The 17,658-nt window shown below is 40.6% G+C and overlaps 1 protein-coding gene across 1 annotated transcript in view; it reads left to right on the plus strand.

Moving 5' to 3' along the window:
- The window catches only part of LOC135710989 (uncharacterized), a 24,421-nt gene extending 15,278 nt beyond the window's left edge, over positions 1–9,143 (plus strand). The window contains exon 2 of the mRNA XM_065233726.1: positions 8,544–9,143. Coding sequence (XP_065089798.1) covers positions 8,544–9,143 — 600 coding nt within the window. The remainder of the gene's footprint in view (positions 1–8,543) is intronic.
- The last annotated feature ends 8,515 nt before the right edge of the window (positions 9,144–17,658 follow it).

Raw genomic sequence — 17,658 nt, forward strand, 5'->3', positions numbered from 1 at the left:
GGGGCATGAAATAATTTGAAAAGGACCGGTGCTAATCACAAATTGCGTCCCCATGGTAATGGAAATAATCACAAGTGCTGACTGGTTGCTAACATCCTGTCATGATTGTCTTACCCGTTCTGCAGCTTGAAACCAAGAATTGTAAACTGTCAAGCAATGCGGTATATGAAATCATAACCTACCTAGTTATTCCCTATCACATAATGACCACTATGTTGGGTCAGATATTGGTCCTAGTGGTTCTCTAATTGGCCCTATCATAAATCTTGATTTACCAAATTTATTTCTATGCAAGGTTAGAACAAAGATGTTTACCATACATCTACGTGTGTGTGTGTGTGTGTGTGTGTGTGTGTGTGTGTGTGTGTGTGTGTGTGTGTGTGTGTGTGTGTGTGTGTTTGTGTGTGTGTGCGTGTGTGTGCGTGTGTGTGTGTGTGTGTGTGTGTGTGTGTGTGTGTGTGTGTGTGTGTGTGTGTGTGTGTGTGTGTGTGTGTGTGTGTGTGTGTGTGTGTGTGTGTGTGTGTGCGTGTGTGTGTGTGTGTGTGTGTGTGTGTGTGTGTGTGTGTACAATCCAACCCCCACTGTCCGGTAGTGTTATTATGGAAGAAAATTGCTTTTTATTACTCTCAATTTAAAGCAGGTTTAGTCCGGGAGTTAGAATGTGTTAGCTCTATTGCAGCTCCAGTGACCCATTTCAGAATGCCTGGTAATTCACGACCACTCCGAGGTCACTTTTACTTACAATAAGCCACGCATGTTTACTTTACCTTTATCAAATGGGTAATGGTATCATAAACACACTTCCAGATTCAAAAACTATTATTTCCAAATCTGGCATGTATATAGTTTTGAAATTTTTTTCAACTGTATTAAATCAATTTTAATTGACATTTCTTACCAATTTTGTTTCGAATACCTCTTGATTCATCTGCTGACGGCCTTTACTTCCATTTTTATGTTCTTTCTTTGTTTTCCTTGTCTTCATCTATCATCTTCAATTATCATCTGAAATATATATTATTTTGATATAATTGTGCATAACATTGATTTATATTCTTTTTATTCAATAACCCGTCATTTTTTGCATGCGTTTGATTTGATTTTTATCAACAACCTGTTAACTTTTTAATCCTCTACATCTGTTTCAGATTCTTCCTCACTACCTAATACTTTATAAATTTCTTCTGCCTTGCTTTTCAACTTATCCCTATCCCTAGCTAATGTTATCCACTCTTCTTCTGTTGTATTTATTAATTTACTTTTATCTTCTTTTATACAATCATTCCATGTCTTGGCTGGTCTACCTCTTTTCTTAGTATTTTCTTTCATTTTCTGTGCTACCTTCAATGGATATCCTTCAGGTCTTCTTTGAATGTGACCCCAATAATTTATTCTCATAACCCTGATTTTTTTTTACTGCTGTCTTTCCATCTAAAAGCTTCGACACAGTTAATCTACAATATTGCAACATTTCCTTTAATATCTGCATCTCGTATTTGCTGATTGATTTCCTATTTCTTTTAATTAATGTGGCAGCTTTAAGTCCGTACGTGATTGTGGGTGATATAACTGTCTTATACATTAATTTAGCTGATTTCCACGGTGGTTTATACCTTCTTAGAAATTCTTTCATAACTTTACTACTACCTATTGCTTGTTTACATCTTTTCCTTGTCGTTTGTGGCTTATCTAGTGTTTCTGTCAAGTATGTACCTAGATATTTCATATTATTAACTACATCTAGCTCTTCTCCGTCAATTTTAATGGTTTTAGGTATATTTCTATCTGTTTTTGGTTCCCTTATCATAATTTTACTTTTTGCACTATTTATTTCTTACCCTATTTTACCTAACTCTTCCTTAAGTATTTTAATTACATTTTCTATTTCTTTTATATTTACGGCTATTATTAATACATCATCTGCAAACACTACTATTACTGGTAAACCATTATTATCCTCTAAAATGTACTGTAATCGTACTTGTATAAAATAGTTCCAGCGTACCAAAATTGATGAAATTTTGTATTTCGGTTCCATTTTTAATGCAAATAACGAATACCCTTAAACAACCCAATTTCAGTGTCCTCTTTCACAGTGCCTTTCATCCAATAAACACCTCCCGTATGCAATGTGTTTTTGTGGTTATGCTGCCCCCTCGGTAGAGCTGAAATTTTGCGCTCATTTTTTATCAAAACAATCACACCAAAATCAGAGATGTTCTATTTTTTTAATTACTCGATTAACAACTAATTCATTATTTTTTGTTTACTGTGCTTTCATTTTTGCACCAATGAAAGTGCAGAACATGTTTGAAATTATGGGTGATGATCCTCTGGAGAAGTTAATACTTGTATCGGCATGATATAACCGATTACAAATATTTCACTTTTCGGTTCGTTAATCAATTAATCGATTATTCGAATAAAAGTCGGACATCTCTAAATGAATGTGAAACGTCATTTCAAATATTAGAGCCGGGGCATGAAATAATTTGAAAAGGACCGGTGCTAATCACAAATTGCGTCCCCATGGTAATGGAAATAATCACAAGTGCTGACTGGTTGCTAACATCCTGTCATGATTGTCTTACCCGTTCTGCAGCTTGAAACCAAGAATTGTAAACTGTCAAGCAATGCGGTATATGAAATCATAACCTACCTAGTTATTCCCTATCACATAATGACCACTATGTTGGGTCAGATATTGGTCCTAGTGGTTCTCTAATTGGCCCTATCATAAATCTTGATTTACCAAATTTATTTCTATGCAAGGTTAGAACAAAGATGTTTACCATACATCTACGAAAATAAAACAATGAACATTTATTTAGAGATTGAATTAGGACCTAGGGCCAAACATTGGAGCACAAATGCCATAACTTGTACACTTACCCAATTTGTATTGCGTTGAAACGTTAGAAAGTAGAAACTCTCTGCTTTTATTTCGAACTGACTGGAAAGCCTTTATGAGTAAATCCTCTTTTGACAAAATTGAGTCGAATTCAACTCACTTTTGAGTCGGTTTCATCGTCCATACAGGCAGAGGGTTTTACTTATGATGTATAGTTCCACGAAGAAGAAGAACCACATGTCTAATAAAGGTACACCGGGGCAATATTGACAACCACTAATATATAAACCATCCGTTTCAAATTCCCCGCGCATTTCAAGTTGCCCCGGTGTCTCTTATCACTTTGTTCCGCTGAGTTTCGCACCTCATTGTTTTAAATCTACGCGAAATTCACCAATAGAAGATTGCAAGGAGATGTGCACTACAGGGTGCATTTCTCCGAAAAGAGTGGGCTTAGTATAACTCAGGCAGCCAGGAACGTCTGTTATCCCTACATACCTATCCCGATAGACAGCCAACTAAAACGAAGCAAATTGTAAAGTCCCTTGGGTGGCTGTTCTCATTAGCAGGCGTAATAGAGCATTCTGTTTATTCTGGAATTGAATCCTGACGTGTTCTATTTGCACAAGATGGGGTGAATGATATCTCGGTTTACATTTGCCTTTGTAGTTCTCTGTACCATCATCGGTCGGCTCCCTTTACCCCGTGCCCTTGGTCCACTTCCACTTCCTGTCTGGCTTCGTGTTTTGCACCTGGAAAATTGCGGTCTTAATCACTGTAAATTCTTACCTAGCCCTAGTGAGCAAATAAAAGTCTTGGTTCGGTAGATGTAGGTACTTTGCAAACCGCGCCGAGATTCAGAGAACAGGAGGTAGGCTTATGTGCAGATAGACTCCCCTTCTTCCTCTCTGGAGCGAGTACCTACATATGGTGGGAGTTGTAAACAAATACGAAGTGAAAACGAAACAAAAAAGCAGACCCAACAGGATTCTAATCAAAAAGCATTTTAATCATCCTGGTCCTTTTGAGCCCCAAAAGGCGAATGCACTCCGCTTTGTGAAGGTAGGACATTCGTCGTCGTCGTCGTTATCGTGGGGGTTTTTGCCAAGTAGCAGCAAACATTTGCCTCTTGGCTTCTGTGCATGCATCGGATTGCACTCTCTGTCTCACCGAGACCAGGGCCTGGAAGATTCCGTTTAACTAGAGAAGCCAAATGGAATGGAACTCACATCAGATTGGCCTACGCTGCCGTGAGTGAGAAGTTTGTTTGCAAAGATTTTATCAGGTGATGTAATGGTCTCCTAGTTATGCTATTTTGGGAACTGTACGAGTTTTACGTTTACTGACTTTGGTCGTCCGAAAAGAGGATTCATGTTTCGTAACAAGAGTACGTTTTTGACGAAATAATTAGGGTAAAAGTATTCTTCATCTCATCTATCCTGTGATGTAATGGGATGAGCCCGTGAACAGTTCAATGGAAAATTATAATGGGTTTTGAAAAACGACTTTTGAAACGGCCAAACTTCTGCTTGGGGCTTTGGATAAGACGTTGCATGGTGAATTAAGATGAAAATTTGAATCATGTTGATTATGCTAGGATCTGTTTGGGGGTTGCCAATAAGCTACGCAGACATTTGCAAAAGGAGTGTGGGTTATGAAATATTCCTGGTTTGTGTTCGTAGCTTAGTTCAAAGTTAATGTTTCTGTTGTTTAACTCTTACAACTAAATTCAAATTTCTCGCGTAACATTTTAAAACGACCTATCATCTTGTAAACAATACTTGTAACACCCTTTTCGCGCGAACCGAAGTGCACCCACGCCAACCACGCCATTGGTTACGGGAAATCCAAAAATAAGGCATAATAATTGATTATTAATAAGTGAGTTTCAAAATGATTATTGGGGATGAAAATGATCTTCGCGCAGGGTTGTTTCCACTTAATTCACTATAAAAAATGTTTTTAGAGATTATGGAATCATTGAATGCTAAAACGATATTTGTACTTTTACATTAAAAGAAGAGAGTATAAGTTTAACACATAAAACCTGTCATTTTCGCTTTTAAGGTGTCACATTAGACTGGCCCACATTTATGTGCGAGATTTTTTCTCATTTTTTTCAACGGGCCAACCCCCAGATTTGTGCCATTAGGTGCGAAAATCACTCTCTGTAAATTTCAGCTCATTCGGATATAACACGAGCTGGTCCTTTGGGCTTAAAGTTTATTTGGGGATTTTTTTCGAAATTTATGAAGAAATAACATCCCTTCAGTCTTGCGTGCATAAAACTAGCTCAGCAAACTATTTTAAGCTCAGAATTTCAACACATGTAGCTTAATCTATAAGAAACAACTTTACTCAAGACAGCATCATGATTCAACCTAGTATTATGCAGATATTCATTCTTTATAAATGTATTTTGTTCGTATATTGCAATAAAATACAGGTAGCTTATGCAACCATATCAACTAGATTATCACTAAAAAATAAAGTTAATATTTCTACAGGCCAAGATCCAGACTCGTGTCAGTAGGTGAGATAACCACTCTCTGAATGTTTCAGCTGTTTTTGACGTAACACAGACTGGCGCTTTTGGTTTAATGTTTATCCCCTATTTTGGTTGAAATTTTCATATACAAAATGCTCATATACACACACTTAGAAATTTTTACAGAAATCTGTAAAATTTTACCGAATTCTCAATAGCTGAACGTCCGGTAAATAGTTTCGCATATTTCCTGTAATTTTTCACATATATCTGTGAATTTTTCACAGATATCTGTAAATAATTACAGGAAAACTGTAAAATTGTTTATCGAACGTTCAGCTGTTGAGATTTCGGTAAAATTTTACAGAAATCTGTAAAATAATCTTAGTGTGCATTCAAAAGCGAATATCTCAATTAAACTAACTGGATTCATGATCCAATGTTCAGCAAAGTTGTTATTCAAGTTGAACTACAAGTTTTGAAAATCTGAATCAAATCGAGAATAAGGAAACTTTTTTATGATCGATAGAGCGTAGGAGTGTCATTTTTTCATGTTTTTTATCCAAATTCCTCATACAAAATTCAAACTAAAAGCGCCAGTTCATCCTACAACAAAATGAGCTAAAACTTTCATAGAATGGTTTTCTCACCTAAAGCCACAAATCAGAGGTTGGCCCGTGGAAAATTAGAACTTTTATATTTGTGGGCCAGTCTAGTGTCACATTTAATGATTCGTGAGCGCTCACTCTGAGTGGTGATTCCTCTCACGCAAAGGACGACTGTCCTGTGAAGGAAGATCCTAAGAAATTTAAATGTTCAAATTATGGGGAACATCACAAATCCAATTTTTGGGAATGCATAATTCATAAAAGGATCTTACAATCCCGTAGTTACCATCAGGTAGGAAACGCTACACTTTACTGACTTTACTTTACATTCGTACCTGTAGGTACAAACAGATCACAAGCTTCAAATTCTTCATCCATACCCGCTGTTAACAATGTTTAGCAACTTAATGGAGCTACTTAAGCTACTATTACAGCAGGTAGAAATCAAAAACAACATTCTAACCATCATAATTCTAATGGTTGCCGGCGCTGGTGGTGTAGTGGTAAGCGTGACTGCTTTCTCATCCCAATGGGTCTGGGTTCAATCACAGCCGAGGTCGGTGTGATTTTTCTGAGGCATAAAAATCTTTGGTCACGTCTTCCTTCGGAAGGGAAGTAAAGCCGTTGGTCCCGGCCCAAGTGTGTTTGAATAGGTGCGATATCCAACGCAGGTGGGGCAGCTGCCTTCCTTGCACATTCGACTGCCGTCAATGAATGGCAATCGATGTCCGTCGGTGATTGGCAGGCACTAGATTGCGGAACAGAGACCGACGTTAAGTGAAGGAATGAAGAATAATTCTAATAGAAATTTTGATGATTTTGCCTAAGCTACACACAAACCAAACATTTATTACATTCAATGTTAGTTGCATTTCCTATCATTCTCCGCAGCAAATACCGCAGAGAATGATATGAGTTGGCCATGCAGACGATGCAATGATTTTTATCCTTTTTATTTCGTGTTTTGCCTACGCTTTCAACTATACCACCAAGCTTTTTATGCATAACGTTGTAGCACGACGCACACACTAGCTTCGATTCTCTCCAAGTCCGTTTAGCAGATAAAACATACGAAATCAAATTATCGTACTATGAGCGCTTCTTATTCGCTTTTAGCCTATTCATGTTCCGAAGCATGGAGAGAGCAGTGAAGAAAGCACAGGTCAGTTAATCGCAACGTTCGTGGTTCGAGTCCAGGCCGGCATCCTTTTTTTTTGGTCATAATTTATTTCTCTCACACTCTACATTTTTTGGTCTCCCGTTTTCTTGCATTGGACCGCGCCTCAGTATATCTCCGCTCATGTAGTCTCCACTAATGCTGCATGCACTGCTTATGCACCCCAGGCCACTTTGAAGCAATGTCATACGCATTTCAAGAAACATATCAGTTACACTGTCACACTACCTTCAAATTGGATACAGATAAGTTGTTTATGCAGAATTGCAATCCAGTTCATGGCATAATTTGAGTTATCTTGGGTCTTAAAGTCGGACTTTACGTAGTCAGCCATTCCATAGCAAAACGATTTAGTGGTTCAAAGAATTTCATAAAAATTGCTAGTTCTGTTCCTTATTGCAAAATATTAGACCCGTATTTTTTGTCATTAAGGTTACCATTATGTAAAGGTAGTCCAAAATATTTTATTTTTTCAAAAAATCAAATGAAAGTTAATTAAAAACACTTTTTAGGAAAAATACATTGATATTACCAAATCGGGATTTTGTATTGAAATACATTGATTCTATTTGCTTTTTATGGTTTTCATGAATTGTAGACAAAGGGCGCAAATGTTTTTATATTTTTTACGAAATTCTGACACCACTATATCGTTTCGCTATGGAATGGCTGTAGTTGGAAACCGAAGAAATCACCCTTCTATATAATCTGTATCTGGAGATACAGGTGTATACAATATTTGCATGCTCAGTAGCACCGCCTATCTGCAGAATTCAGAGTTGATCTGTCCACCTCTCAGCATTCTTTGGCCACCTGGACAACTTTGCCGAAGACATCACACGTCTATATATTGTTACCATCCTAAATGGTAACACTTTGTATTTTTATTTTGTGTGGGAACGTAGGGCACCATTTGTTCAGCAAACTTCCAATTTGAATTGCGAGCGGTAGCACCGATAACGATTGTGGGTGACGAGTGAAGTCGGCTGCAGTAATTGGAACGGAAATGTGGTAGCAAACGAGAGAGCTGAGTGGTGTGAGTGTGACTATGGGTGCATGGTGAGGAGCATAGAGAGTTCGAGGGAGTCTGGACAGACGTTCGGTGAAAAAATGGTAGAGACGGTAGTGGAAGTGATATGGGAAGCACGAGGTTCGCGTCACTGCAGGAAGATGATCCTCGTTGGTCTCATGACGGAACGACGCCATCAGACAGCAAGCATCTTAGTCATCTGATCATATCATTCTCTGCTTGAACGGCAAGCAGTTTAGTTCGCTCTCGTGAAAGTTAATTTTTGAGTTAGTGTTTGCGCTCTTTCGTACGTGATTTGTCGTGCGTGTGTGTGTGCCCCGAAATGGGGAAGCATCGCTCGTGAAGCCCGGTGAAGGTTTGCTGTTCTTCCCATCGATGGACATACCCAGCCAGCTGCAAAAGGAAAGCGCAGCAAGAAGAGGAAGAAGAATCGGAGCCAGTACGGTTGCACGGTTTCTCGCGACGATGCCACTGCGACAAACGGCAGTGATGTTGCCGACACAAGCACGGCAAAAGTAAAACTACCTCCGTTGGTAGTGAAAAATGCCCATCTTAACGATCTCATCGCAGATCTGGCGTCGCTGGGCGTTAAAGCCGAATTCAAGTTGGGCAGAGTCGGCACCAAGGTTTTGCTCCGTACGAAAGCGGAGTGTGACTTGGTCGTTGCCCACCTGAGGACTACCAAGGTGGAGTTTTTCACCCACGACATTCCCGGCGAGAAACCATTCAAGGTCGTCATCAGGGGTCTACCGAATTTTGACCCGAAGTTGATTGAAGCGGAAATCAAGAACCGCTACAAGCTGGCCCCAACTACCGTCTTCCGAATGACAAGGAGGGACGAGAACGTCAAGAGGTATCTGGATTGTCTTTTCCTGGTGCATTTCCAGAAGGGAACGGTGACGCTCAATGCGTTGAAGGCTATCCGCTCCATCAATTCCATCATTGTCCGATGGGAGCCATACCGTGGCGGCCGTCACGACGTCACCTAGTGTCAACGTTGCCTGAATTTCGGGCACGGCACCCACAACTGCTTCGTCAAGCCGCGCTGTGGCAAATGCACCCAAAACCATATCTCCTCCGAGTGTGTTGTCGACGAGTCGGAAACGGCCAAATGTTCCAACTGTAATGGCGCTCATCAAGGGTCCGACAAACAGTGCCCCAAACGCGAAGATTTCAAACGGATCCGAAAGCAGGCGTCCACAAGAAATCAACCAGGACGAAAGAAGGACAATACGCCGGCATTCAGACTGGAGGATTTCCCGCCGCTTCCTGCTACGCAACACGGTCAAGCAAATCCACGGGTGCAATCCGGCCCCCGCCAAGAAGCATCTGGTGCCTCAGCTGGACAAAGCTCTCCATCCCCCCCTGAATTCTGGAGTCAACCACCAGCACAAAACGCCAATCCCGATCTCTTCTCTGCGGATGAGCTGATGAAGATTTTCGTCGACATGACCAGCGCTCTTCGTCAGTGCGGCAGCAAGCCCGAACAGATCCAAGTGCTCGATAAGTTTATTATTCAGTATGGTGTCTAAACCGATAACTGTCGTCACATGGAACGCATGCTCTGTAAGAGCAAAAAGACTCGAGCTTGCTGACTTCCTCCGCAAGCATAGTATCGACGTGGGCCTCCTAACAGAGACCCATCTTAAATCCGGTGACAGCTTTTGGTTGCCTGATCACCACATTATCTTGATCATCATCAAGAAAGGAATCAAGTTCTGCACGCTGCCGCTTATTCGCACTTCTATCATCGAGGCCCTTAGTGTGGAGGTGGAATCACCAACCGGAAACGTCCGGTTCGTCGCCGTATACTGCCCTCGTCAGTGTGCTGCCAGTAATGGATTAGGTATCCAATTCAAGCATGATCACTCGCACGAGCTCACGATTCGTCATTGGGGGCGATTTAAATGCCCGCCACAAAGCATGGCGGAACTATCAACGGAATCAGAACGGACGTCTGCTCTTCTACCACTCGCAGCATGGGCTGTATACAGTGAAATTCCATGATGAACTGACATTCATCTCTCCGGCGGGAAACCCTTCCACGTTGGACTTTTTTCTATCGAACATTGGACTATCCAAACCGATGACGATCAACGATCTCAGTTCCGACCATCAACCGGTGGTGGCTGAAGTCGGCACCCACGTGGCACCTGCTCAAAGCCTGCGCAAAGACTACCATCATGTCAACTGGGTGCAGTTTGGGCATGTGGTCGAAAGAAACATCGATGAAAATCCGCCGCTTGACACCGTAGAGGACATCGACCGGGCACTGGAAGGACTCCACCAGGGCATATCCGTGGCTGACGAGACGTGTGTTCGACAAGTTCCTGTGAGGGGTAAGTGTGTTGCCATTGATTCCCACAATCAATTACTGATTCGCTTGAGAAATGTGCGTAGACGCCAGTTTCAGAGGACTGGAGATCTAGCGAGGAAACGTGAAATGGCCGATCTGAACAGGCAGATTGCTTCCAGAATGGACTCACTCCGAAATGAAAGCCAACCCCAAGTCGATCGAAGAAGAACTTAAGGACCGTTACAAGCTAGCCCCAATCGCAGTATTCCGGATAACGAGGAGAAACGAAAACGTGAAAACGTACCCGGAATGCCTTTTCCTGGTACATTTCCAGAAGGGAACGGTGACGATCAATGCGTTGAAGGACATCCGCTCCATAAACTTCATCATTGTTCAATGGGAGCCATACCATGGCAACCGTCACGACGTCACCCAGTGTCAGCTACATCTGCTACAACTACTACATCAATACGCGCTGTGGCAAATGCGCCCAAAATCATGTCTCCTCCGAGGGCGTTGTCGACGAGTCGGAAACGTGCAAATACGCCAACTGTGGTGGAGCTCATCAAGGATCCGACAAACAGTGTCCCAAACGCGAGGATTTCAATCGGATCCGAAAGCAAGCGCCCACAAGAATCCAACCAGGACGGAAGAAGGACAATACGCCGGCATTCAGACTGGAGGATTTCCCGCCGCTTCCTGCTACGCAACACGGTCAAGCAAATCCACGGGTGCAATCCGGCCCCCGCCAAGAAGCATCTGGTGCCTCAGCTGGACAAAGCTCTCCATCCCCCCCTGAATTCTGGAGTCAACCACCAGCACAAAACGCCAATCCCGATCGCTTCTCTGCGGATGAGCTGATGAAGATTTTCGTCGACATGACCTGCGCTCTTCGTCAGTGCCGCAACAAGCCCGAACAGATCTAAGCGCTCGATAAGTTTATCATTCAGTATGGCATCTAAACCGGTAATACTAAACGATCATTTAAAGTCAATCAGACAGCCACTATCAAATCATCGTCTGCAGGCCACCGCGATCAGGCCACCGCTATCAGACAGCCACTATCTGGCCATCGCCATCAGGCTAACTTTATCCGACTGGCTGTTGCAATCAGACCACCGCCTTCGGACTGCTTCTATTCTGCTGCCGCCGCCATCGAGCCGTTGCCATCGGGCTACCACCATAGGGGTGCTTCCCTTCGACAACGACCATACGGTATTGGGCTGCCGCCATCTGGCCGCCAACATCCTGCTGTCACTGACTGGCCGCCACCATCTAGAAAATGCCAAGCTCATCATATTGGTTCGCATAACGAATAAATGTAAGTTAAATTCTACTTTTATAGTTGGTTAGGACTTCCCCACAATCCGAAAGCTTCCCCACGCAAAAATGCCCTGGGACCAAAAGAGGCATTGAGTGCCCACCCCAGGAGCTGCCGTTGGCTTAAGACCATCAACTCGGGGCGTGGAGGCGAACAAGCCCCAGGCGGAAAGCCTCCCTAATAAAGATAAATCAATCAATCAACTCGGGGCTTAGGATGGTTCCCTTCTGGGACTAAGCGATTCCGGGACCATAAGTTGTTTCAATATACAGGATCTGACGATACAGCAGTACACACCAAATTTTAGTTTTCATTATCAGTAAAACGGTTTGCTGGATCATGATCAGCATCAAAAAAGCTTTACCGAAAATCAGCAAACGATATATTTTCCCGAAAAATTCAGCGAACATAAACGGTTTGCTGGACATCCAGTAAAGAGTTGTCACAGTCGCAAGTATTTGCATTTGTACGATTCGTATAGAGTTTTTTGACGTTTAATCGACGCACACTGCTGCACCATTTAAATCGAACGAGTGCGAGCAAGAGGGAAACAGATTAGTGGGAAAACAAACCGTTCATTCATCCATGTGCTAGATAGAGAAAAACGAATAAATGTCAAAAACGTCTATAAACCACCGAGGAGGAGGAGATAAACAAAACTTCAAATATATAAAATTATGTTGGCAAGAGCACTGGTTATATTAAATTTTAATAAAGTATGCATGGAAAAGACTCTAGGATAATAAATAAAGACAACATTTGTGTATTTGCATCAAAAATCTTTAACAGAAGCTGCCAGCCCCAAGTGAAAATAAATTCGATTTACTGAGTTTATTCAGCAAAATGCTGTGAGCTGTCAAAATTTTTTATTGCAGAAAAATCAGAGAAAATTTTGCTGAAATTTTTGCTGATTTTCAGTAAAATGTTGTCATTTTGACAGAAGTTGGAATTGCTGGAAAATTCAGCAGCATTATTTTGCTTGAAAGTTTGCTGATCTTTCATCAAGTCTAAAATCAGCAAAATTCTGCTGAGTTCCAGCGATTTAAATTTGGTGTGTACATCATATTTGCATGCTAACTAGCACCGCCTAGTGGCAGAATTTTGTCCAGCAGTTTTTGGTCTCCTGATAATCTTTTTCCGAATACATAGACGGGTGATCAGGGTCCTGAGATACAGTAGCACATAATGTTTGCATGTGAGGTGCTCACTAGCACTGCCTTGTGACAGAATTTTGAATTTATCTGTCCAATGTCAATCTATCCAGCAGACCACTTTTCACAAAAGTTGATAAAATTATGTTTTTCGTAGTGTACCAACTGCGTACCATAGCGTACCTTCAAGGATTTTGAACGTACCTAGCAAACTCCTTGTTTTAGGGTGTCCTGCTGAATAGATGGGTGATTTTTCGAAAATCTTCATTAAACCTTCCAAAACCTTCAGCAATGTAGTGTACCAATAGCGTACCTTCCGAATCTGAGGTTCATTTTTAACGTACCTCAAAATTTACCATACTTACTTATATAAAACTATTTAAAATACATAATATGTAAAATCTGACTTCGGATTTGGATTTCTCGTGAAATTTTAAACCGATTTGACCAAAAAAACATGTTACTTAAGTGTATTCTACGCTCTTTTATGACCAAAAACGTGATTTTATAACAAACATATCCAAATACTCTTGAATACCTACTTCCAACTAAGCATTATGTTTACCCCTGAAAGTAGATATCCACCAAACATGGAAAATGGCATTTTTAGATATCTTTAAGCAAACTTTATCAATCTGTATGGGTACAGGATAAACGTACCTCAAGGCAACTCAAGTTTATATGGATAGAATGGATGATTTTCTAAGGAAAATTGAATTTTTATGATTATTTTAGAAAGTACGTAGTTTTGTGAAAATTTCGTGGACTGCTGGTGATTAAATCATCTCAAAATATTCTCACAGGTTCCAGAAACAATGTGCATGGGAACAGGTTGAACGTACCTCAAGGCAATTCATGTTTATATGGATAGAATGGATGATTTTCTAAGGAAAATTGAATTTTTATGGTTACTTTAGAAAATACGTAGTTTTGTGACAATTTCGTGGACTGCTGGTGATTAAATCATCTCAAAATATTCTCACAAGTTCCAGAAACAATGTGCATGGGTACAGGTTGAACGTACCACAAAGCAACTCAAGTTTATATGGATAGGATGGATGATTTTCTAAGGAAAATTGAATTTTTATGATTATTTTAGAAAGTACGTAGTTTTGTGGCAATTTCGTGGACTGCTGGTGATTAAATCATCTCAAAATATTCTCACAGGTTCCAGAAACAATGTGCATGGGTACAGGTTGAACGTACCTCTAGGCAATTCATGTTTATATGGATAGAATGGATGATTTTCTAAGGAAAATTGAATTTTTATAATTATTTTAGAAAATACGTAGTTTTGTGACAATTTCGTGGACTTCTGGTGATTAAATCATCTCAAAATATTCTCACAAGTTTCAGAAACAATGTGCATGGGTACAGATTGAACGTACCTCAAGGCAACTCAAGTTTATATGGATAGAATGGATGATTTTCTAAGGAAAATTGAATTTTTATAATTATTTCAGAAAATACGTAGTTTTGTGACAATTTCGTGGACTGCTGATGATTAAATCATCTCAAAATATTACGCAGTTGGTACACTACGAAAAACATAATTTTATCAACTTTTGTGAAAAGTGGTCTGCTGGATAGATTGACATCACCCCAGTAGTCCTTCCTTCTATATACAGGGGTTACTCAAAATAACTAGGATAGGCAAATTTTTGGTCAACTTTGGAGTGTTGTAACTTCGTCAAATATGATCCGATTTTAAATCTTCTAAAAGCATTTGACTGGAAAACTGATATTGTTCTACGGGGTGGTCACGAAAATAATTTTGGTCACCGGATACCGGAGATATTCTGGGTTTCCGGAGGGCTTGTCTAACTTGCTAAATTTTTGGTAGATTTATATATATTTATAATATATATATTTTTAGTAAATACAACGAAAGAAAAACCATTTTCAAAGCGAATCATATGCCAAGAACTAAAATCGGCCTATAATCAACCGAGATATGGCCATTTCCCTGGAATCAGTTCTGGTGGAGGGTTCCTGAATGCGGGCAGATCATTTAAGCACTCAAAACATGCCGTGCGACAGCTCTTTCTTCATGGTTTCTCGTCAATAGACTTTCGATATACTTTAAATGCATCATTGACCACATTGGCCGCTCTTGGAATCACGGGATACCCCCGAGGGATCCTGTAGCAGGGGTCAATTGCGTTTTTACACCAATACATGCCGTGTGACAGCTTTTTCTGCAAGCTTTTTCATGAATAGGCTTTTTATAGACTTTAAATGGATTAGTGACCACATTGGCCGCTCTCGGGACCTCCAGTATACCCCCGAGGGAACCTGTAGTAGGGGCAATTGCGTGTTTACTCAAAAACATGCCGTGCGACAGCTCTTTCTTCATAGATTTTCATGAATATCACAAATCGTCGGCAAACAAACCAAAGGGAAAAAAATAAAGTTGATAATAATGTTGAAGTAGATGGCCGTGCTGAAGATGGAACAAAACATCAAGATGTTGAAGTTGATTTAAATGAAGAAATAGTTGAGATTTTAAATTTTTTGGTAATGTAGAGGTAATGTTGATTCCGGTATTGAAGTGATTCTTGAAGTGTATGTTAAAGAGCCTGAATTTATAAAGAGGCGACATCTTATCCATTTGACAGGTCTTCTGCTCGATTAGAATGACTTTTCCTATTGTGGACCGTACACGATTGCTTTTATTGACAATAATCGTATTGTCAATACATTTTATATTGACGTCAATACATCGGCATTGACAATATTTCTGTATTCACATCATCAATATTATGGTCAATACTTGTAAGTATTGACAATATTTCTTACCGTGTGGGGTTCGCTTATGACTTTGACAGATAATCGATTGTTCCAATTTTGACATGTCGTCTCTTTATAAATTCAGGCTCTTTAATGTATGTGATATGGTGTTAATGGTGCTGAATGTAAACATACTAACATAAAAAGACAGTAGTTTTGTTTTGACAGCTGATTGTTGTTGACTGTTTGACATCATGTTGAGTATGGATAAAAACGATTTTCATTATCTCATAACACATTATTTTTTGAGAGGCAAAACGGCGAAGGAAACAAAAGTTGGATAAATATTATGGGGCTAATGCTCCGTCACATTACACTGTCAAATATTGGTTTCAAGGGTTTCGTGGTGGCCGCAACTCCACTACCGATTAAGTCCGCAGCGGCAGGCCCTCCGATGCGGTTACAGAGGACAATGTTAAAAAAAATACGTGAAATGGTGTTGGCTGATCGGAAAGTGAAGGTGCGCGAGCTAGCAGATACCGCAAGATTAGTACTGAGCGCACAGGCCATATTTTGGGCGAGATTCTGCATATGAAAATATTATCCTGCCGCTGGGTGTCACGCAAGCTCACTCCAGAACTAGAACGCGAGAGCACTTCGAAAGACTGTTTGGACTTGATGATTAGGAATCGGGCGGACTTTAGGTGTCGTTTGATAACTGTTGATGAAACCTGGATCCACTATTACACCCCAGAGAATATAATGAGCGCCCGGTAGTGGACTGAAGCCGGCACGAGTGCTTCGAAGCGGCCGAGGGAGGCTCGATGGGTCGGAAAGGTTATGGCGTCGGTTTTCTGGGATTATCATGGCACACTCTTCGTGGACTACCTCGAAAAAGGAAAAGCCATCTACAGCGAGTATTATTGTGCATTATTGGAGCGACTGAAGGCCGAAATCGCTGCAAAACGGCCTCACATAAAGCGTAAAAAAATTTGTTTTTACAAGACAAGGTGCCGGCGCAGAAGAGCATCGCAACTACGGCTAAAATCGATGACTTACGGCTCCAATTGCTTCCGCATCCACTGTATTCACCCAATTTGGCTACCTCTGACTATTATCTCTTCCCAAACCTGAAAAGATGGTTCATCAATATAAAAAATTCAGCTCACGTGAGGAAATTATCAACGCCGCGGAGGAGTATTTTGAAGACCTTCCGGAAAATTACTTTTTGGACGGGATCATGAAGTTGGAAAAAATGTATCTGGAATAAGTGTATCGAACTAAAAGAGGACTATATTGAATAAAATAAAAAAAAAAACATTTAAAATTTTTTTTTTTCATTCCCAAGGAGGTTACTTTTCACCCCACCTAGTAAATAACACGCGATAGCTTAGGCAAGGCTGGCGTTAGCGTTAGCGTTGTTATGATATACTTTGTAGATTGGATACTAACGACACTCACGCCTCTTCTGAAATTCTCAGTTAGACTACTTTCACGAATAATGCTGGGGAGTAAACATTGGTTCCAATCTAAACAAGAGTAACAGAAGCTATTCCCGGCCACGCCCATCTTTACCATAACTAGGGATAGGGAAGGGAATGTTGATGTAGTACTTTCTTAACGAGACGCCACTGACTTAGCGACATCCTCATAAGTGCTACGGAGTTGGAGGGTTGGATAATGTATTCGGTTAGGATTCACCTCAAGTTGGCGATGCAACCAAAAGTATGTATTGTTTATTTGTTGTTTAGTTAATCTCTCGATAGCTGGCTATCGTAAGAACATATTAATTTTGTTTAATGATCATGAATTTTAAGAGTCATGACAGAGAGCTTGGGATTAAACCCATGATTTTCTGCTCAGTAAGCAAAAACGATTCCTCTAGGGTCATCGAGCATCTCAGAACCATAACGCTTCGCGACAATACAGGACTACGTTTTCGCTTGATATGCAAATAGTTTCCGAGGTTAATGTTCAATATCAAATATGCAAATGATGGTGGCGAT

Source organism: Ochlerotatus camptorhynchus, unplaced genomic scaffold (genome assembly GCF_037179485.1).
Source record: "Ochlerotatus camptorhynchus isolate MF236.1 unplaced genomic scaffold, CSIRO-AGI_Acam_v1.1 ptg000412l, whole genome shotgun sequence".
Taxonomy (NCBI): domain Eukaryota; kingdom Metazoa; phylum Arthropoda; class Insecta; order Diptera; family Culicidae; genus Ochlerotatus; species Ochlerotatus camptorhynchus.